Source organism: Panthera tigris, chromosome D1, assembly GCF_018350195.1.
Source record: "Panthera tigris isolate Pti1 chromosome D1, P.tigris_Pti1_mat1.1, whole genome shotgun sequence".
NCBI lineage: Eukaryota > Metazoa > Chordata > Mammalia > Carnivora > Felidae > Panthera > Panthera tigris.
This window is the reverse complement of record NC_056669.1, coordinates 106,076,428-106,097,765: the sequence shown is the minus strand read 5'-3', so window position 1 is coordinate 106,097,765 and position 21,338 is coordinate 106,076,428. Positions and strand designations below refer to the sequence as shown.

At 52.6% G+C, this 21,338-nt stretch overlaps 1 protein-coding gene across 2 annotated transcripts; it reads right to left on the bottom strand.

The window, feature by feature from the left end:
* Nucleotides 1–13,783: 13,783 nt before the first annotated feature.
* PLAAT4 (phospholipase A and acyltransferase 4) lies at nt 13,784–20,188 on the bottom strand. Of its 2 annotated transcripts, XM_042959447.1 has the most exons (3): nt 20,137–20,188; nt 16,148–16,778; nt 13,784–14,906 (listed from the first exon to the last, which is right to left on the bottom strand). In XM_042959447.1, the coding sequence occupies exons 2-3, from the start codon at nt 16,511–16,513 to the stop codon at nt 14,823–14,825; spliced, it is 450 nt and encodes a 149-aa protein (XP_042815381.1). In that variant the 5' UTR covers nt 16,514–16,778; nt 20,137–20,188; the 3' UTR covers nt 13,784–14,822. The 2 variants fall into 2 exon arrangements, with proteins under 2 accessions (XP_042815381.1, XP_015397495.2); XM_015542009.2 differs by lacking the exon at nt 13,784–14,906 and having other exon boundaries at nt 15,852–16,416.
* Between the last annotated feature and the right edge of the window lie 1,150 nt (nt 20,189–21,338).

Genomic DNA, 21,338 nt, shown 5'->3' with positions numbered 1-21,338 from the left:
AACATTTGAAAAGCCAACAAGCTGACTTAATATAGATGGCACAGTGTATATGCTGTGTACCACACAGTACAATTGTGGCAAACAGATTCTTTTGACCACACACAAAGGAATGTACATAAAACTGGCCTCAAAGCAAGTCTTAAGCAAATTTCAAGGGACTGGTGACATAGAGATTATCTTGTCTAATCACAGTGCATTAAGTTAGAAATCAAGAAGGAAGAGATAGCTAGAAAACCCCTCTACTTTCAGAAATTTTAGAGCATATCGGTAGTTACATCATGAGACAAAGATGAAAACGTAATGGAAATTACATAATATTCGGAACTGAATGGTAACAAAAATATTAGATATCGATCTTGGGGCCATGCAACAAAAGGGATACTTGGAAAAATTTGTAGTGCAAGTCCTTATACGAAGAAAGAGAAAAGTGCAAATTAATAAGTTAATCATCCAGTTTAAGAAGATAGAAGGCAAACAGATGGCCAACAAATGCATGAAAAAGCACTCGGCGAAGGGCACCAGGGCGGCTCAGTCAGTTGAGTGTCCAACTCTTGATTTCAGCTTGGGTCATGATCCCAGGGTTGTGAGATCGAGTCTCGCACTGGGGAACTCCACGCTCAGTGCAGAGCCTATTTGGGATTCCCTCTCTCTCTCTCTCTCTCTGCTGTATCACCCCACACCTGTCAGAATTTTGCTGGTATCAGACAGAAAAGAAATAGCGAGTGTTGGTGAGGATGCGGAGAAAAGGAAGTCCTCGCGCACTGTCGGTGAGAATTTAGTTGGTGCAGCCACTACAGAAGACGATATGAAGATTCATCAAAAAATTAGAAATAGAACTACCATATCCAGCAAATCCATGTTGGGGTATTTATTCCAAGAAAGAATAATAAAAAGAAGGAAATCTTGCTTATTTCCAACAACATGGGTAGACATTGAGGGTATGACGCTAAGTGAAATACATCAAGCAGAGAAAGAAAATTACTGTGTGATCTCATTCACACGTGGATTCTAAGACCAAACCAAATCAAAGCACAAACAAACAAAACCAAACCAAAATGAAACAAAAAAACAGGCTGACGGATACAAAGAGCAAATAGTTGGTTGCCAGAGGGAGTGTGGAGCAGGCTAGATGGGTGAAGGGGGTTAAAAGGTACAGAGTCGCGGGGGCGCCTGGGTGACTCAGTCGGTTGAGCATCCGACTTCAGCTCAGGTCATGATCTCACAGCTCGTGAGTTCGAGCATGAGTTCGAGCCCCACGTCGGGCTCTGTGCTGACAGCTCAGAGCCTGGAGCCTGTTTCGGATTCTGTGTCCCCCTCTCTCTCCACCCCACCCCTGCTCATGTTCTGTCTCTCAGTAATAAATAAACATTAAAAAATTAAAAAAAAAATAAAGAACTTACTACAGTGATAGATATCATACACTAATTTATAGAGCTAAATTCAGCCTCTATGAAGACGGCATAGAGTGAAGAAAGCATCTCCACCAGGAAACGCTACTGGAAACGGGGTCTTCACAGAGGTGATCACGTTAAGACGAGGTCATTGGCGTGGGCCCTAAGCCAATATGACTGGGGTCCTTATGAGACTTTAAGTAATACAGACACGGGGAAGAATGCAAGGTGAAGACAAACAGACACACGGAGGGAAGACAGGGGCAGAGACCGAAAGTCTACAAAGCCAAGGAATGCCGAGGACGGCCAGAAGCGAGGAAGAGGCAGGAACGGACTCTTCCCCACAGGCTCAGAGAGGGCGTGGCCCTGTGGACAGCTGGACTTCTACTTCCAGACTCCAGAACCGTGACCCAATAATTGTGTGTTGTGTGAGCCCCCTCGTTTGCGGTCCTTGGCTACAGCAGCCCTCACCCGTCACCCACGCCTACTCATGTATGACCTCTCGCTGACCGGATGACACAGTCCACGCACAATGACGTCTGCCTCAAGCATTACTGTGTCTACAGCACTGGGTGCACCGCCTCACACGAGGTAGACATTCAGAAACGTGTGCGGAAGGCAGGAGTCTAGAGAGGAATCCGTTTCAGGGGAAAAGGTGTCGAACTCAAGTTTTGACAGACGCGTTTAAGAACAACAGCTCTCAACCACTGAGTCGTGGCCCCAGTGCGGAAACACCGGTCACCAGGTACAGGCCAAGGTTGAGGAAGGATATTCTTTGCTTTTTACAGGACTATAAATTAGAACTAACTCCAGGTAATCCCCATAGTAAATGACACCCTCATTCCTTTGTATGCTGATGCGTTTTCTTGGATGTCAATGGGACAGGTGGAATCAGAAAGTCATGCTAAGAACTGCATTCCACTCTGGAGTCGCCACGGGACGGTATTTTACAGGACGAACATAGAAGGACCGCTGCGTGGAGAATAGAAGACTGCGAGTAATCAACCGTAGGTAGTGACAGTAATGATAAATAATGGCTTGCAGTTATTAAGCACATACTCTTTTCCAGGCACACAAAGCTACGCATTTTACAAACACGGACTTATTAACCCTCATCCTGGATTCCTACAACAGCTTCACAACCGGCCTCACTGAATGCACGCCTGTCCCTAAAAATCTATCCCAAATGCAGCAGCCAGAGCGACCCTCTGCTCACATAACATCACTACTCTGCTCAACACACGGCTCCCACCTCCCCCAGAGGAAGAGCCCGAGCCCTTGCACAAGCCGAGCATCAGCAGGACCTAAATGCCTCGCTGACGTCGTCGCTAAGCCTCCTCCTGTCACACTTCCCAGTCCCAGCCACTGGCCTCCTTGCTGCTCCTCAGTCCTGCCAAGCACCCTCCACCCCAGGTCGTCTTGCTGCCCCGTCTCCTACACCACTACTCCCCACCCCCCCAGATATAGCTGCAGAACTTACTCGCCCACTTTCTTGGGTTCTGTGCTCAACTCAGTAAGGCCTTCCCTTATCACCCAGCAGTAGATATATGGACCACTGTGAACCAAAATCTTCAATCCTTTGTTAAAACTACTCAGCTGTAGATTTGAAAAAAGAGTAGAGGACGTCAGTGAGACCCTTAATAAAGAGATGAAAAAGAACCAATCAGAGATAAAGAACATAATAAATGAAACTAAAAATACAATAGATAGAATAAATAGTAGGCTAGAGGAAGCAGAAGAACAAATCAGTGACCCAGAGGACAGAGTAATGGAAAGTAATCAAGGTGGGCAGGTAAGAGAAAAAAAATTATTCACAATGAGAATGGACTCAGGGAACTCAGTGACCCCATCAAATGTAATAGCATTCACTTTTAGGGATCTCAGAAGAAGAGAGAGAAAAAGGGGCAGAAAGCTTACTTGAAGAAATAATTGCTGAAAACTTCCTGAGTTTGGGCAAGGAAACAAATCTGCATCTAGGAGGCACAGAGATCCCCAACAAAATCAACCCAAGGAGGCCCACACAAAGACACATAGTAATCAGGTTGCCTGGGTGGCTCAGTTGGTTAAGCGTCTGACTCTTGATTTCAGCTCTGGTCATGATCTCATGGTTTGTGGGACTGAGTGCCGTGTTGGGCTCTGCACTGACAGCGTGGAACCTACTCAGGTCTCTCTCTCTCTCTCTCTCTCTCTCTCTCTCTCTGCTCCTCCCCCACCCATGCTCTCTCTCCTTCTCTCTCAAAATAAATAAACTTAAAAGAAAAAGCACATAGTAATTAAAATGGCAAAAAGTAGTAACAAAGAATTTTAAAAGTAGCAAGAGAAAAGAAAGCAGTTACAGGGATGCCTGGGTTGCTCAGTCCGTTAAGAACGTGACTCTTGGTTTTGGCTCAGGTCATGATCTCACATTTGTGGGTTCAAGTCCTACATCGGGCTCTGTGCTGACAGTACGGATCCTACTTGGGATTCTCTCTCTCCGTCTCTTTCTCTGCCCCTCCCCTGCTCATGCTGTTTCTGTCTCTCTCAAAATAAATAAATAAACTTAAAAAAAGAAAGAAAGAAAGAAAGAAAACAGTTACCTACAAGGCTATCTGCTTATTTTTCAGCAGAAACTTTGCAGGCTAGAGGGGAGTGCACAATATATTCACAGTGCTGAAAGGAAAAAAATCTGCAGCCAAGAATACTCTATCCAGCAAGGCTATCATTCAGAATGGAAGAGATGAAGAGTTTCCCAGACAAACAAAAGTTAAGGGAATTCATGGCCACTAAACCAGCCCTACAAGAAATGTTAGAGGGGGCTCTTTGAGTGGGAAGGAAAGACCATAAGTAGGAGTGTAAAAGTAGGAAGAATAAAAGCAGTAAAAATAAGTATATCTGTAAAAATCAATCAAGGCACTAACAAAATAAAAGGATGTAAAGTATAGCACCATATACCTAAAATATGAGGAGGAGAGGAGTAAGAATGGGTTCAAATTTAAGTGACCGTCAACTTATGCTATATGCAGAAGATGTCATATACAAAGCTAAAGGTAATCACAAATCAAAAATCAGTAATAGGTACGCAAAAAATAAAGAGAAAGAATCCAAGTATATTACTAAAAGAAGCCGACTAATCATGAGAGAAGAAAGCAAGGGAGAAAGGAACAGAGAAGAACTACAAATACAACCATAAAACAAATGACAAAATGGCAATAAATACATACCTCTCAGTACTTACTTCAAATGTAAATGGACTAGATTCTCCAATCAAAAGACATAGGATGATGGAACAGATAAAAAAGGAAGGCCCATTTATATGCTGCCTGTAAGAGACTCATTTCAGACCTAAAAGCACCTGCAGATTGAAAGTGAGAGGCCAGCGAAACATTTATTATACCAATGGATGTGAAAAGAAAGCACTACTTATATTGGACAAAACAGACTTTAAAACAAAGACGGTAACAAGCTGGACTTGGCCGAAGTCGGACGCCTCACCGACCGAGCCACCCAGGCGCCCCAGGACAGTTTCTCTGTTTAAGCACCAGGGGTGAGGTGTGATCAGTCGTGCGTGTATGGGGGTGTTCGCGAGTGTCTGGCATTAAGAGGCCCTCTGTGACAATTCGCTGCGTGTTCTTCCCTGCTCTGTACGTCGACTGTGATTCCTCCTTAGCAGGAGGTTCCTGGAGACACCGTGCACCTTTATTCCATTAGATGACGGGGTTCACTTCCACCCACCCCATTGTATTTGAGGGACGTCACTCCCCAGGTCCAATCCCCTATGCGTCTGTGGTTCTGGAGGGGCAGACGAGAGTAAAAGGCAGCTACTTCCTTCGAGTAGTTTACAACTGGCCGCAGAGTGTAATGGAAGGAGCGCAGGTCTCCCAGCTACACAGAACCCGTGTGCATCCTGGGTCCCCTGCTCACCCTGCTCACCGCAGCCTGGAGAGCCGGCAGGAAGCCCTGCCTCCTGGTGGTGGAGGAAAGTTATGAAGAGGTGCTCAGGAAGAGCCCGGTGCCCAACCAACCTCTCTTTCCTTCTGGACAACGTTGAGCTGAGCGAGTGTGGACACTTGCCCGGCCCCATCCCTTCAGTCTGTAAATGGTAAAGCTGGCAAAAAGAGGAGGCACCTGCTCGAGGCCTGGTGAATGGGCCGGGGCTGCGGTCTGGGGCCCCGATTCCCAGGTCGGGCCTCCGTCTTGTTCAGCTGCTTCCTTTCTTACTATTTCAAAATGCCACCTTAGCCTGCTGGGGCCACACAGTTGCGGCTCAGGGGGGCTCGGTGACGGTCTCTAGGCCACGGGCACGTGAGGGGAGGACGGGAGGAGGACCTGAGTGTCTTCTGTTCCCTCCCTTCGCCCTGCACCCCTCTGCTTGACTCCTGCTCCACTCTTCTGGGGGCATCTGAGCTCACGTGATCCTTTAGAGGAACTCACGTTCCTTTGCTTTAGAAGTGAGGAAACCAGCGCCCGGGGACTCCTGGTGACTTCTCCAAAGTCACCCAGGCATGGGCCTGGCCTGTTTCAGAGTTCAAGGCCAGGCAGGTTGGCCCTAGTTCATCCTTACCGATGAGGCCGAGGGCAACGGGGCTGCCTGCTTGGGGCCGGCTCTGAGCCCAGGGCTGAAGTCACCGTCTCCTCTTTGTGAATCTCGGGTGAAACTGTGGGAGCTGGTACGGCCGCACCACGTCCACCCTGACTGAGAAGGCCGTGACGGAGAAGCCGCTGCTGGAATGACGTGGTCGGGAGAGACAGGTACCACGTCAATAACAAACACGATGACAAGTACTCGCCGCTGCCTCCCGGCAAAATCGTCCAGCGGGCGGAGCAGCTGGTGGGCCAGGAGCTGCCCTACTCGCTGCCCTGTGAGAACCGCGAGCACTTTGTGAACGAGCTGCGCTACGGAGTCGCCCGCAGCGATCAGGTGCGTCCCCAGCCTGTGTCCCCGTCCAGGAGCCAGGCCATTCCCTCAGCTGACAGCGGCTGGGTGTCAGGGTGGGCCGGGCTTGGGCGGAGACAGGGGCATGAATAAGACAAAAATAACAGAGACAGAATCCCTGGCCCCAAGGATGTTACAGTCCGGGAGGGGACCAGGGTGTGGAGACCCACAAGCCAGCCCCGCAGACTGATGGTGGGGGTGCGGTGACGGCGAAGGACGTGAGTCACGGCCATGAATGTCAGCTTGCTTGTCAAGCCCTCCCTGGCCACTAGGCCCCGAGACCCTTACCACAGCCCCAGACGCAGGTGTTACCAATCCCGCTTTACAGATGGGGAAACTGAGGCTTACCGCGTGTAAGTAGCTAGTCCAAACTCACTCAGCAACTAGGTATTGAGTCTCTCGTCCAGGACAGCCACTGTGCAGAGGCGGGGTTTGCACCCAGAGGTGTTCTGCTCCAAAAGCTCTGGTCTAGCCAGGCTTCGTGCAAGGTCATGCCTGAGGCGAGTCTGATTTTAATTCTTTCGATTAATCTAAAACTGGAAAGTGAGTTGGAGATTGACCAGGAAGTAGAGCGATAAGGAGGACGGGCAGAGGGAACGGTGTGAGCCGCCTCCTTGGAGGTGGGTTTGGGGTTACATAGTTCTTCCAGAAGTCCTGCCTGGGTAGGACAGCGCATTAGTTAATCTTCCCTACTGGCATCCAGGAGCGTTCACACCTCAGGCTGTGCGCTACAGATGCAGGATGGGTGAGGTCTAAGCTCTTCTCTCGGAAAGGAGGAGAAGGCCTCTGGGGGAAGGGGGATGGGCAAGGAGAAGCCTTACCTTCTGGAAATGAGGAGCCCAGGCTGTTAACTGAGGCGCTGTTGGTGGCCTTGGGGCACAGCGGGAATGCTTCAGGGTGGCCAGGAGTGACCCTGTTGATGGTCCCTTGCTCCTTTGAGCTGAGGAGGGCAGACCTGCCTCTGTCCAGGAGGGGTGGTGGCAGGGGGTGGGAGAAGAGGGATAGAGATGGGCATCTAGAAGCATCTAGAAGCACACCCGAAGGCTGTGCGGAAGCTTCGGCAATCAATCTGGGAGACCCCAACTTTTTGAGAGTGGTTGTCCCCTCTGCCGCGCTTCTGGGAGGTCAGAGCTCAAGAGGGCAGGAGGGACCCACCTCACTTACATCGTGTGTCTCTCGCTCTGGTGCCTCTTTCTGAACTCCTTCCCCTGCAGGTCGCTCATTACCTTGCCTTCCTTTCTCCCTCTCGCTCCTTTCTCCTCCACCGGTCTCACCGACACAGGGACGTGGGCAGGGGGTGGGTCCCCGGGCTCCCACCAGCCTCGCTGGGTACACCGACCCTCAGGGATCATCCTCATGGCCCTGTCGCCTCATGGCGTGTTTTCAGAGGATCCGCTTCCTTTCCCAGAGCCCTTTTGCTATCAGTGCACAAGTGAGGCCATCTTATTTCATAAATGCAGAGCTTAGTGCTCCTTGGGAGTCAAGACAGCTGTTCAGCAGATAAATCACGAACACCTTCTGAGTGCCTGGGGGCGGACTGAGTTCCTGGAACACGGAGGGCAATCCAGACAAGCTCTCTGCCCTCAGAGGGTGGTTTCTCCAGTTTTGTACTTGCTTCGAGGCCAGCCCTGACCTAGAACATCGCCCCTGACCTAGAACATCGCCCCTGACCTAGAACATCAGACACTGTCATTCTGTCTTTCCACAGCCACCCCTTGGGGCTTTATTATGCTGTCAATACCCACCAGGCTAACTTCTTGGTTCGCCTGAGCTTTTAGTATCCGCCCCCCCCTCCCTGCTGATGTTTGTTGCGTCTGTGGTTTTGTCAGCGAGGATAAATGCCACAAGGGGCTTTCCTGAGATGCGGGTTCTGGGTGTGTGTTTCTGTGGTCAGGCAACCCCCCGCCCCGATGTTGAGCGTGACCCCTTTTCTCTTCCGTTGCAGATCCCTGATGCGGTCAAGACCATACGAGCGGCTCTCCTGGCTGCCACGGTCTTCGTGAGGATTCTGCGGGCCAGAAGCAAGCGGAAACAACAACGAGCTGAACGGAACTGTCCCTCCAGGTATCCGGTGACTATGGAGCAAACGTTGCCTGGCCAGCAGCCGTGGCGTTTGGTCTATTGATTTCATTCTGTTTCGTGACCCTTTAGGCCTGTTTTAGCAAAGCTAAATGAAAGCACAGGAAGATTTCGTTTGGGGACATGCAGCCTCACGTAGCGTCTATTAAAGACACAACTGGCTCTGTTACGGGTTGCATGGTTGTATTCCCCTACAATTCATGTTGAAGGCTTAAACCCCCAATGCGATATATTTGGAAGTGGGCCTTTGGGAAGTGATTAGGATTAGATGAGGTCATGGGGGGTGGGGTCCCCCACAATGGAGTTATTGACCTTGTAAGAAGAGAGACCAGAGTTCTTTTCACACCTCCAATGTGAGGACACAGTGGGTAGGTGGCCACGGGCAAGCCTAGAAGAAGGTTTTGAGCAGGAACTGGGTCCGCCTGCACCTCAATCTTGAAATTTTCAGCATCCGGAACTATGAGATGTAAATGTCCTCTGTTGAAGCACCCCCCCCCCCTCCACCCCTGCGGCGAGGCGCACCCTGGCCATTCACAGCTCACAGGAGGCCTGTATTCTTTTTTATGCTGTGAGGACACACGACGGGGAGGGAGGCACACCCACGATGGATAAAAACAGGAACCAAGGGCCTGCCAGGGCCTGGGATCTCAGCAGCCGGAATTGCGTCCAAGACTCTCGGCTACGAATGTGACGCCAGGGAGGGAAGGCTCCCCGATCCTGCTGCTCCCGGCTCCTCGCCCTTCCGGGGACCGATTCGTACCGCTCTCTGTGCTCTCCGCATCCTTCCTCTGCCTCGTCGCTTCCACGTCCCCAGCGCTCCTGCTTCCTCTCCACTTGGGCTTGTCGTGCGCAGCAACCCCCTCCCCGCCCCACACTCCTTCCGGGGCGCCTCTTCTCCCGTCACCCCAGCTCCACCTCTGCCCACCTCTGCCTGCGAACCGCAACGCGTTCCCAAAAAGAGAGTGCGGGGGCGGGAGGGGGGGGCTCTGCGCCCCTCTTGGCTCAGCCTGCTGATTGGCCGCCGCTGGGTCAGGTGATCTCATTAGGCCAATCAGCTCTGCCCGCAGGGGCGGGGTCACCCAGCTCAAAGCAGACCACAGAGTGAATTGACCTGGGAGGGACTGGCCAGAGGCGGTTAGCCCCAGGGGGAGGGGGCGGAGCCAGTGCCCTGGTGGGGGCGGGGGGGCCCTCTGCTGGGAATCCGGGTGTTGACCCAGGGGACATTCGTTGACTGGAATGACAGGCTGGCGCTCACATCTCTCCTAAGATCTGATTCCCCAACCTCACTACTCTTTGGAAAATAAAATATTTGATTCCAACTCATTCATTCATTCATTTAAATATTTATTTATTTTGAGAGAGAAAGAGAGAGCGTGGGGGGGGGGGGAGGGGCAGAGAGAGAGAGAATCGGAGCAGGCTCCGCACTGTCAGAGCAGAGCCCAAAGCCGGGCTTGAACCCACAAACCGCCAGATCATGACCTGAGCTGAAATCAAGAGTCCTCCGCGTAACGGGCTGAGCTCCCCAGGCGCCCCTTACTTATTGTGATTATGTTTTTCATGTCTCATGACAGATGTCCATTTCATCGTCAGGAGCACTGAGAAAGAAGAAGAAAGGCTCTGTCCCTCCAGCCCCACCTGGCCAGACCCCCTGTCTGTGCTGAGGGCCTACCACGTGAAGAGGAAGGGCGGCCGTGAGGGGCCTCCTGTGGGCCCAGAACCAGTTCTGTGAGCCAGAGCCTGGCCCCCACTATGGCAGATCAGCTGAGCTGTCGCTTTCCTGAACAGTTCTTTGGGTTTCCATTGGTGAATAATGGTAGCCAGGGAAATGACTGACTGTTAGCCACTTCCCCAGGCCTCCCCCTCGTGGTATAACAAAAGCTGAGCACATCACACACCTCAGTATTGATTAAACACGCGTTCGCCAAGGAGGCACGGAGCCCTTCATCCAGCCTGTTCTGGAAGCAGCATGAACCCACCATTCTGTCACGTGCTGTGCCCACGCCTTGCATGAAAGGCTCACTCAAGGCGGGGTCCTGGTGCCTGCATGGCCAGCATCAGGCAACCAGAAATCCGCCCCCCACCCCCCACCCCGGAGGTGGGGCACAGGCGAGTTTAGGAATCAAGCTTCAGATGCCATCCCTAAAGAGACAGGCTCCGGGCTTCTCTCTCGCACTGTGCTCCTGCCAGGGGCGGGGCGGGTCGAAGTATTTTAGCCAGTTCGCCTCCCACGAATAAGCACTCACTTCACCGACGAGACATCATCGCCAGGCCCTGTTGGGCTGATTACCACGTCCTTAGTTTTTCCAAGGAAAAACCATTTCCAGGATTCAGTGCGCTAGTTCGGAAAACATCGGGTCATCAGACATGAAGACAGTTCATGTGTCCATCTCATTCAGCCAGAATGCCAGCCGGGTGCCCCTGGGCCTCGGTTTCCTCATTAATAACTCCTGGGGAGTTCTTGTTGGCGGGGGGCCAAGAGGAGGAGGGGAAACTAGCTTCTCTCTCTTGTTTTTCAGGCAGCTGGAGAATGTGCATCGGGGCTGAGCATGGCCTTTTCCTGGAAAAGTCTCAAGGAAGAGCTGCCCAGAGAGCTTGGCAAACAGCGAGGGTGTAGATTGCAGTCTGAGGATGCCAGCATTCGCCCTGAGGGTCTGGCTGAGCGGAAGGGCCGAGGGGAAACCCACAACCCTGGCCTCCCGGCTCCTTTCCCCTCCAGCCTCTCCCGGAGGGCGGCCACCGAGCCTTCTGACTCCCGTGTGCCTTCCAGAAGCCCCCAGAGCAGGACTGACCCTCCTGCCCTGTAGCGTGCAAGGTGTTCCCTGGGAAACTGGGAAGCTTTCAAGTCTCCCCCCTCCCTCTTCAGCATCCCTCTTTCCTGACTCCCTACTGCCTCCCCACCCTGTTTGTTTCTTTAAAAAAAATTTTTTTTTTAATCTTTATTTATTTTTGAGAGAGAGACAGCGTGTGAGCAGGGGAGGAGCAGAGAGAGAGGGAGACACAGAATACGAAGCAGGTGAGATCACGAACGGTGAGATCACGACCAGAGTGGAATTGGGACACTCAACCGACTGAGCCACCCAGGCGTGCCGTTGTCTTGTTTTCTTTTAAAGAACACTCTCCTCCCCCTATAACAGCCCTGGTTCAAGGCTACACACCCTCACACACACTCTCACACCAAGATTTACCCGCCCTAAGTCCCGATTCTTCCAGAGAGCTGAAGGCCGCCACAGGACCACTTTTTACTAAGATACCAACAGCTTCAAAAGAGATTGGATGCGAATGCTGTCTGGGAAGGCAAATGCTAAAAACTGAATTCACTGTGGCAAATTCCAGGTACCAGGATAGGCAGAGAGAAACAGACTGGGGTTAGGGGAACTGCCCCAAAACCTGCAGAGAGATGATGGGAAACAGCTCTCCAGGTGACCAGCCACGAGATGGGACAATGGCCCTTCCCCACAGCAGAGGGACTGCCAAGGGTCACTAGGTGTTCTTGGTGCTGCTGTCACCCCGGCAAGCTGTCCCCTCACCCCAGGCAGCACAGGGTCATTCCCCTGGAGGATGGCTCTGTGGTACATCAAGCCGGCTGGCGGCCCTGAGAGTTCCCTTGTCCTCCTATGTCTCCGTCATCCCGGATCCCAACCGCCTTTAGAAAATTCTGGTGATTCTGGTGGAGGCACACAGAGGAAAACACCCAGACATCCACGAGGCCAGAGGGGAAGCAGTGGGGACTTTCATCTGTCCTGCCAGCCTTTCCCCAGCTGTGGGGGGTGACGACGGAGACGCTGGCTTGCAAAAGTGACAGAATGACGTTAAAGGAGAATCCGAGTCATGCCCTGCAGGCTCCAGAATCCTTGTTTCTTCAGCACCCATTCCTCAGTTTTGTTAAACTTTTCTTGGGCTGACACACAGTCGGTGAATATATGCATAGTCTCTAAAGCGAGTTATAGTCCTTAACAACAGTTCTGCTGAGAACAAGGACTGTCCAGAGCGAGTGCAACCATTTTGTCAGCTTATCATATGAAAATAAAGTATGCTTTTATTAATTATATATATATTTTACATTTTATTGGAATCCGGTTTATGGAAGTCAGTCTAGAGGGTAGGAGCCTGGTCCAGTATAGTTTATTTTATTTTTATTTTTATTTTTTTAATTTTTTGAGACAGAGCGTGTACCAGCAGGGGAAAGGGGCAGATGGAGAGGGAAGGGGAGACAGAGAGAGAGAGAGAGAGAGAGAGAATCCCAGGCAGGCTCCACTCTTAGCATGGACACAGGGCTCTATCCCATGACCCCTGGATCATGACCTGAGCCAAAATCAAGAGTCGGACCCTCAACCGACTGAGCCACCCAGGTGCCCCAATGGTCCGTTACATTTTAAAACTTGATGGCAACACGCTTTTTTTGGTTTGGGTTGCAGCTTTTTGTCATATCAGTTTTTCTCTCGACTGCAGAGAATAATAATTGTATTCTCCCATGTAGTAGTGAACTTATGAAGTAAACAACTTTTTATTCAGCCCCGGCAGTACACCAGGCATTGTGATGAATGCTGGGGTCCCACTGTAACGAGCTCACACAGTCCTATCTCTTGGGGGTCCTTGCAGTTCTGATAGACGGAGGGATATTAGTAAAGGAACCACGTGGATCAGTGTTCAATCCCCACGGTGACAATTGCCGTAAAGGGCAGATACGTGGACACCCGAGACCACTAATGGGGATATGACTTGGTCACGTAGGCCAAGCCCACCCTGGAAGGGCCTGGAAACTTCCACTGTCCATTTTGGTGCAACAATTGATCCTGACAGGAAACGAGGTCCAGGGAGGCGAGTCTTAGACAACAAGGAGTAAGGAAGCCTCTGCCCCTCTCTCTGGGCCTCCCATTTGGGCCCAGACTCTGTACAGGGCAGTGGGGCCCTCTGACCAGAGTGCAGCAGGCATGGACCCTTCTGGAACCCTCGGATGGGGGCGGATAGTCCAGCCTGGCAGTCTGAGCGGGGCCCCCTTTGATAGTAGCAACTGCGTGTTACTCTCTGTTCTTGAACCTTCAACCTTCTGAGAACCCTGCGTTTTATGGGGGGGGGGGGTTCTTGTGATTAGCACCAGCCTGGTCTCTGCAGCACGGGGGGATTAAGGAACCCACCAGCTTTCACATCCTGTAAGGGTACAGCCCAGGGGAGGGTGACATCCTTAGTGCTCAAGCCAGAGGGGGAGTGGCTGCGGTGACCACCATGGAGTGGCCATTCATCAGGGTCACCGGCGGCAGAGGCTGGCTGAGGAAGCGAGAGACCATGGAGCTTCTGAGACCGCACCGAGGGCTTGCTGGGAAGTAAAGGAGGGATACTCAGAGGAGATTAATTTTTTTTTTTTTAGAGAGTTTATTTTTTAGAGACTTTTTAGATTCACGGCAAGATTGAGAAGAAGGTAAAGATTTCCCATACACCCCTTGTTCTCCCCCAGGCACAGCCTCTCCCACCATCAACATCCCTCCCCAGAGGACCCGTGTGGGTTACAACGGACGAACGGCATTGACACACGGCAGTCCCTCCAAATCCACACTTTACCTTTGGGTTCACCCTTGGTGTTGTGCATTCTATGGGTTTGGACGAACGTGTAATGATATGTACCCGTCGCTATGGTCTCAGTCAGAGTTTCACTGCCCTAAAGATTGAGGTGGCGAATTTTCACCATTCAACCCACGGGCAGCTTGAGCCATGGCAACGTCGGCATGGAAAGTTAACATACTTCCGTCTGGCAGTCCCAGGTGGGTGAAGACTAGGCCCTGGGGTTGAAAAGGAAAACTGAAAGGAAGGCTGGATGAAGAAGGTACTCGGAAAGGTGTTGGGAAATGTTTACGCACCAGGTGGTGCGGCCGTGCCAGGACATAACTGAGTTGTTGGGGCACTTTTGCACCCCGACAGTAAAATGAACGATGTCTCGTGACAACAATGGTGAGTCTCCATGGAGCGATGTAGCGTCTCCATGGAGCGATGTAGCGTCTACATGGAGTGATGTAGACCCCCGTTGAATATCTGCTGGTTACCAGACATCAGGAGTCTTCTCCACATCACCTTGCCTTATGTAATCCTTATCCCCGTCCCAGAGAAGGGGGACTGAAGCTCTGGGAGTCCAGAGATTTTCTCAAGGTCACTCAGCTAGAAATTGCGGGGAGAACCCAACAGGTGTCGAAGTAATGTTCCTTCCCTCCTTTCTGGTTCAGAAGTCTGCAAAAATATAGTGGAAGTCCTTCTTGAAGATACATTTACTTGATTCGTTGGTCTTGGCACAATTAGCCCATCCTTCAGCCAGTGAGAGAGGGAGAGGGAGAGACAGAACGACAGGTTGCCGGAGGTTGAGGGTCCGGTAGACAGAGGAGCCATGGGGTGTCTCCACTGGTCTCTGCAGCTGAAGGATTTGGGGCTCCTTCGGGCTGTCATTGCTTTTGGGATCATGTCTTCACAAGCGAGTAGCCAACCATGCCCAGAATGCCGAGTCCCAGGGACACCCTTCCTCCAATCAGGGTATGTTCCACCTGAAAGTGAATAGCCCATGTTCAACATCCATCGCAAAGGCAGGCCAGTTCTCCCTCCCTTCCAAGGGCCTGGAGTCTCCTCATCCTCCTGCCCTCTGAGCTGGCCAGCCCAGGAAGATGCTGGATGAGTCAGAGGGGCCCCGGGAGATGGGGTTGTGAACACTTCTTACTGGTGAGCTTGTCAGGGTTTGTCCTGACACCTGGCAGGATGGGCGGATGGGATCCTTTCGTGTGAGCGTGCTGGGTGAGGACATTTGTTTCTGACTCTGAGTGGGGAGGGAGGAGGCTTTGTGCCTGGTTTCCCAGAGCCCGGGCTCTGGGGCTGAGCCTGGGAACGGCTCTGCAGTCGGGGCTACACCCCTGCGGAGGGAGGGCTGTGCCAAAAGCTGAGGAGAGACTTCAGGAGACTAGGGCCACGGGCAGCGTACTTCGGGTTCACTGTGCATGGTTGCCAAGTGCAGCCTGGAAACTTCTATGTCCAGCCCCACCTCGGCCCTGAATGCCAGGCTCCTAGGTCCACCTGTGACTCAACATCTCCACCTGGAGGTCTAACTGGCCACCCACCACCACATCCAAATTCTGGATTTCCCTTCTCAAACCTGCTCCTCCCGTCCTTATCCTCGTCTCATCCAGGGGCCCCCGTCCACCCAGTCAACTGGGCCTGGAGCCCCGGAGGTGCCGCTGTACGAAGGAAGGGAGCAGAGACTCCAGAGAAGGACTGCTGGGGTTCGAATCCCACCTCTGCCACTTATCAGCTGTGTGTTTTGAGACAACAAACGCGGAAGACTGAAGGGGTGGGGGTAGACCCTGTGCCCCAGGTCTTACATAGACAAGTGCTTGAGCCATTACATAGGCCCGTGGACCTTGAGCACACCCCCTGCCTGTGTGCTCTTTTTCAGAGACGAGTCACGGTGCTGGGTTGGCCCAGACTCTTCCTGACGACCTGTGGGGGCATCACGATCTACCTTTAGAGGCAGAGGATCCTAGAAGGTCAGACTGGCAGGCCTCCAGAGGTCCTCCATCCAACTCCTCCTACACATGGGGAAACTGAGGACCAGAGAGACAGCGACGTGTCCAAAGACCCTCAGCGGATCAGAAGCGGATCCGAGATTTGAGCTCGGACGGCCCGACTCCCAGCCGGTGGGTCGTGGTGAGGCTCCCCTCTGGCCACACAGCCTGGTCACCCCCAGCCCCGCAGCAGACCTCCAGGGGGAGAGGGCTGGCCCCAAAGAGGGTCTTACCTGCCTGCTGTGGGGCACACCGTATGTCAGATCGGTGACAAAATGCTCACAGTTCTTGCCCAGAAGCCTGTACTCCATCTCCTCACCAATCTTCTTCTTCGCAGAATAGATGATCACGTTCACAGGCCGTGGTTTGTACTTGTGGTCCAAGTGGTTGTTGACCCTATAGCGGCAGTGCCCCACCACGTCCCGCAGGAGCTCTAGTCTCACCACCGCCTTGCTGCTCAGAACGGAGCAGATGACGGAGAAGCTGGCCCCCAGGAGGTCACCTGGAGTCGGAGACACGTCACGGGGAGCCGCTGGGGAAGCCAAGACGGAGGCAGAGAAGGGGCGGGGCGAGGAAGAAGGCCGAGGGGAGCACCCCATCGAGGTGTTGGTGTTTGTCTTTTCACAGATGGGACCGGAGGGGCCCCAGATTTGGTTCTTTTTACTTCACAAGCTGTGGGTATTTTTTTCAAGACACTGAATGTCACGGCTGCTTGTGCCAGTGTCATCGTATCCCATTACACGGATATATATCGGCTATCTGACCAAGCCCTGGTTGCTGAGCATTGAGGTTGTTCAAAAATCTCGCCATTATAGACAATGATAGTCAAACGTTTATAATTCATCTTTGCACCCTTGTACATTTCTGAAAGAGATCAAGTTTATCTTAGCACCCACTGCGAGGCACACACTGTGCGACTTTTCAGATATTACTTACTACTCCCCTTTTTAACTTTTAAGGTGATGATCTCCATTTGACAACCAATATTGGTGTCGGGCCAGGTCATCCAGAGGATATGACCACCGCTGACCCGTGACCTGGACGGCAGCGGTCAGAGGCTCCCCACTCCCTCCCTGTCCTTGGAACGTGCATTCTGCTTGCCTTCCCTGCTCCCGGACCCATGGGACCCCGCTCGATTACTCAAACAGGACGGGCATGTTCAAGCGCTGCTCGGGAAGAAACCAACTCAGGTTTCCCCGGTTAAGCTTTTTTCTCAGTTCCTCTCGTTATGTTTTTTTGGGTTTTTTTTTTTTTTTGGAATTTTAAAAAATCTTTGTTTATTTTTGTGAGGTGGGGGGAGGGGCAGAGAGAGAGAGAGAGAGAGAGAGAGAGAAGGAGACACAGAATCCGAAGCAGGCTCCAGGCTCTGAGTGGTCAGCATAGAGCCCGACGCGGGGCTCGAACCCACGAACCGCGAGACCGTCACCTGAGCCGAAGTCGGACGCTCAACCGACTGAGCCACCCGGCCGCCCCTGGTTGCTCTCATTATGTTAACAAATATTTTGGAAATTATATTTCCAGAGACCCGTAGCTTGGCCTGAGGATCCCCCCACTCCCTTGCCAATACTCATCACCAGGTCAGAGCCTGGAATGGGAAGGAAGTCCTAGCCCCCGTGGGGGCCTCAGCCTTCTGTCTCTTTTAGAGGTTTCTCCACGACTGGGGGCTGGAAGCTTGGAAAAAAGGACCCCGTGGAATGGGAGAGTGGAGATTTATTCAGCGCGTGTGTATTATTTCTTACGTACGTGTGTGCCCGCATCGCACGGGGGTGCATGGGCACACGTGTGTGTGTGCACATGTCATATGCACGTGTGTTGCGTGTTCTGTGTATATGCACATCTCTGGGTGTGTTGTATGTGTTGGGTTTGTAGATTCGTGTTGGGTATGCTCGTGTAAAAACACCGAGGGCGTGAACGCCCACGTGCAGGGGAATTGTGCGCGCGCTCCTGAGAGTGTGGACGTCACAAGCTGCGTGTAAAACCCCTTCACTGGGGTGTAAAACCCCCCCACGCCCGGGTGGCTAAGTGGGTGGAGTGTCGACTCTTGATTTCGGCTCAGGTCATGATCCCAGGGTCGTGGGATCGAGCCCCACGTCAGGTTCCATGCTGAGCACAGAGCCTGCTTGGGATTCTCTCCCTTTCTCTCTCTTTCTCCCCTGCTCTTGTCTGAGCTCTCGCTCTCTCTCTGTCTCTCTCTCAAAAGAAACAAAAGAGAAGAAACATTAAGAAATCATTAAAACAAACAAAAAAACAAACAAAACCCCTTCACTGAGGCTGAGAGCCCCAGACCCTCCCCAGCCAAGTCGGGCAGGTGAGTCACCGGCTTCTCAGACTGGCCCTCAAGTCCTTGTCACACCTCTTGGCTCTGATAGTCCATGGCCACACCAGGCATCTGCTTTCCTCCCCTTCCTTGCCTCTTTCCTGCCCCTCAGCGTCCTGCCCCCTCGGGTGCCACAGCTTCTGAGTTGAGAATTTTTCAGTTGGTCTTCCTTTCTATGCCTTGATCTTAGCAAACGACAGCCCCCTAGCTCTCATTCCAGGTCATCCGATCGGAGCCCCGGGGTCAGTTTACCTTCACCATCTTTTTCTTGCCAATATCCAACAACCAACGCTGACCTTGGAAGTCTCTCCCGACTTCGCTTCCTCGTCCATCTCCTACCCTCCGATTTGGTTCAGGGCAGCCGCTGTCCCTGCCTCTGAGATCCTCATAGCCTCCTTTTTTCCTTTGTCTTTTTAAATTTTATTTATTTTAAGTAATCTCTTTTTTTTTTAAATGTTTACTTATTTTTGAGAGAGAGACAGTGCGAGCAGGAGAGGGGCAGGGGGGAGGGAGACACAGAACCCGAAGCAGGCTCCGGGCTCCGAGCCATCAGACAGAGCCCGACGCGGGGCTCGAACTCATGCACCGTGAGATCATGACCTGAGCCGAAGTTGGACGCTCAACCGACTGAGTCACTCAGGTGCCCCTATTTTAAGTAATCTCTACACACAACATGGGGCTCAAACTCACGACCCCAAGATCAAGAGTCATGTGCTCCTCTGAAGGAACCAGCCAGGCTCCCCCCGAACCTCGCAGCCTCTTGACTGTCCCCGTCCCTGCTACCCCACATCCAGTCTCCCCAAGGCCCACTGTGGCCTTCCCAAAGGGCACATGTGGCCTCAGGGCAAAAGGCATGCCCTTTGGACAGCGGCTCCCAGGCCCTCCTGAGCAGCCCTTCCTTGCCCTCTGCCCCCCCTCCAGGATGACTGAATGGCTGTGTCTGCCTCCCATCACCTCCCCTCCCCCCCTCCTCCCCTTCGCCCCGCACACCAGACACCCCTCTCCGAGAAGCTGCCCCCCAGGGCCCCAGCCTGGCTCGGCTGCCACTCCTGGGGTCCCCAGGCCCCTAGGACATCCCCCTCCCTCTGCATGGATCATGTCTCGCTGGCATCCTCTGTGCCTGTCTGCACCTCCCCCCGGGGCGGGATCCTGTATGCTGCCCCTCCCCCCTTCACCTCCAGGATCCGGTGAAGGGCCTGGCATGCCATGGGGGCAAAGGAAATCTCCATGGGAGAGGGGCTGGAGGATCAGCGGGGCCTACTCCCCTCTCTCAGCCAGGGCGGGGCAGGGCCAGGGATGGTCACCATGTTGGAATCAAAAGGGGATTTTTCACTCGAGATTAAATATCTAAATAAGGTAGGGCCCAGAAACTGTCCACGGTAGCTGGTGGCAGATCAAATGTGACCTGGGGCCCTGCCCGAATAAGGAGACAGTTGCCCAGGCAATAGGGCCAGGATTTTGTGTTGGCAGGGCTGACAGGACGGGAGATCCAGAGCCAGGAAAGCTGACATTCAGGACACATGCCCGGGAGAGAGGGAAGGACAGAGCTGAGCAGGTACCGAGCGAGCTCGGAGGCTGGCGGGGTGGGGATCCACTCACTTCCCAAGTCCTGGGTCCCCCTCTGCCTATGCACCCCACCCCGCGGCAAAGCCCCCAGCCACCCACCCACGGCTCTTCCACGGGAGGCCCCTGGGCCCCACGCTGTGCCAGACGGGAGCCTCAGCCCCAAGCCCTCACCGTCCTGCAGGGCAAGGGACTTTTCAACAACAAAGAGTTTTCCATAAACGCCTTCTAAAGCCTTTCTGAGGTCTGGGGTTAACTGTGCCCAAGGCCAGACTGAGGCCTTTATCGGAGGGGGCCCCCTCCTGCTGTAGAGCCACCAACAGAAAGTTCCAGGGAGCTTACCTGAGCCATGGCCACAGCTCATGGCTGGTGGTGTTTGCCACTGGTGAGCCGGCTGTTGCACCAAAGTTGAGTTTTGCTTTCGCTTTCCTTTTGACATCATTTAGAAACTGCTCAATGCTAAACTTTTTTTTTTTTTTTTTTTTTAAGAGAGACTAAACATTTCCTCTAAAGGGAAAGCCGGGAATCACTTACCCCAAAATCATGGAATCACTGTGGCTCGTTATTGAACCCAGGTCTGATCTGCTCGCTGCACGAGAGAGACAAGAGTGTTGGGACAAGGAAAGTGATTTTATTCGAGAGAGTCAGCTAACCCAGAACACGGCCTTCTGACGTCCCAATAAACCACCCTCCTGTGTCGGTGCAGGCAGGGGTTTTACAGGAGAGACGTGAAGAGAGAAACCAGCTCATACAAGCGCTTGAGCAGTCAGATGTCTTCAATTAATGGGGGCCAGGCTCAGGTTCCCTAAGAAACTTCAAACAGAATTGATTACTAAAAGCTTCTCATGGGTTTCGGGAGTGACAGGCCAGAATGTGCTGATTATTTTGCGCAACGTGTTTTGTCTTAATGCAGTCATCCCAGTAAAATCTGATGGTCAGGGGCGCCTGGGTGGCTCAAGTCGGTTAAACTTCTGACTTCCGCTCAGGTCACGATCTCCCCGTGGGTGAGTTCGAGGCCCGCGTCGGGCCCTGTGCCGACAGCTCAGAGCCTGGGTCCTGTCTTGGAATCTGTGTCTCCCTCTCTCTCTGCCCCTCCCCCACTCACACTCTGTGTCTCTCTCTCTCTCAAAAATAAACATTAGAAAAATTTTTTTTTGTTAAATAAAACAAAAATTCAAAGGTCAGCTAGTTTCCCTTCAGGCTTACAGTACAGTGTGCAAGCAGGTGTAACGCGGCATAACGAGGGAGGGAGAAGGGTTCAAGGCAAAATGAATTCAAGATGGAGTTAGTCTTGCTGTAGCTTCAAAGCCCCCTGGAGGCGGTCGGTCAGCTGCCAGCAGCCCCGAGGGGCGCATTTTCACCCGGCAATGCCCAAAAGTGGCAAAGGAAGATGGTTCTCATCACTGGTCTCTTTTTTCTCCTGGGAGTCAAAGCTTTCCCATGATCCCCTGCCTGTCTCGCTCCCACGCCTTCACTCCCCAGCACTGGGTCCTAAACCAGTTGTGGGCTTCCTTGGATCCGAGGCAGGGCTCTTGCTGCCCAGT

Coding starts and splice junctions, on each gene's coding strand:
- PLAAT4 (XM_015542009.2), bottom strand. CDS start 20,158: ATGAGCTGTGGCCATGGCTCAG. Junction 16,417..20,136: donor GAGCTGTGGCCATGGCTCAG/GTAAGCTCCCTG, acceptor CTCCGACTCCAG/GTGACCTCCTGGGGGCCAGC.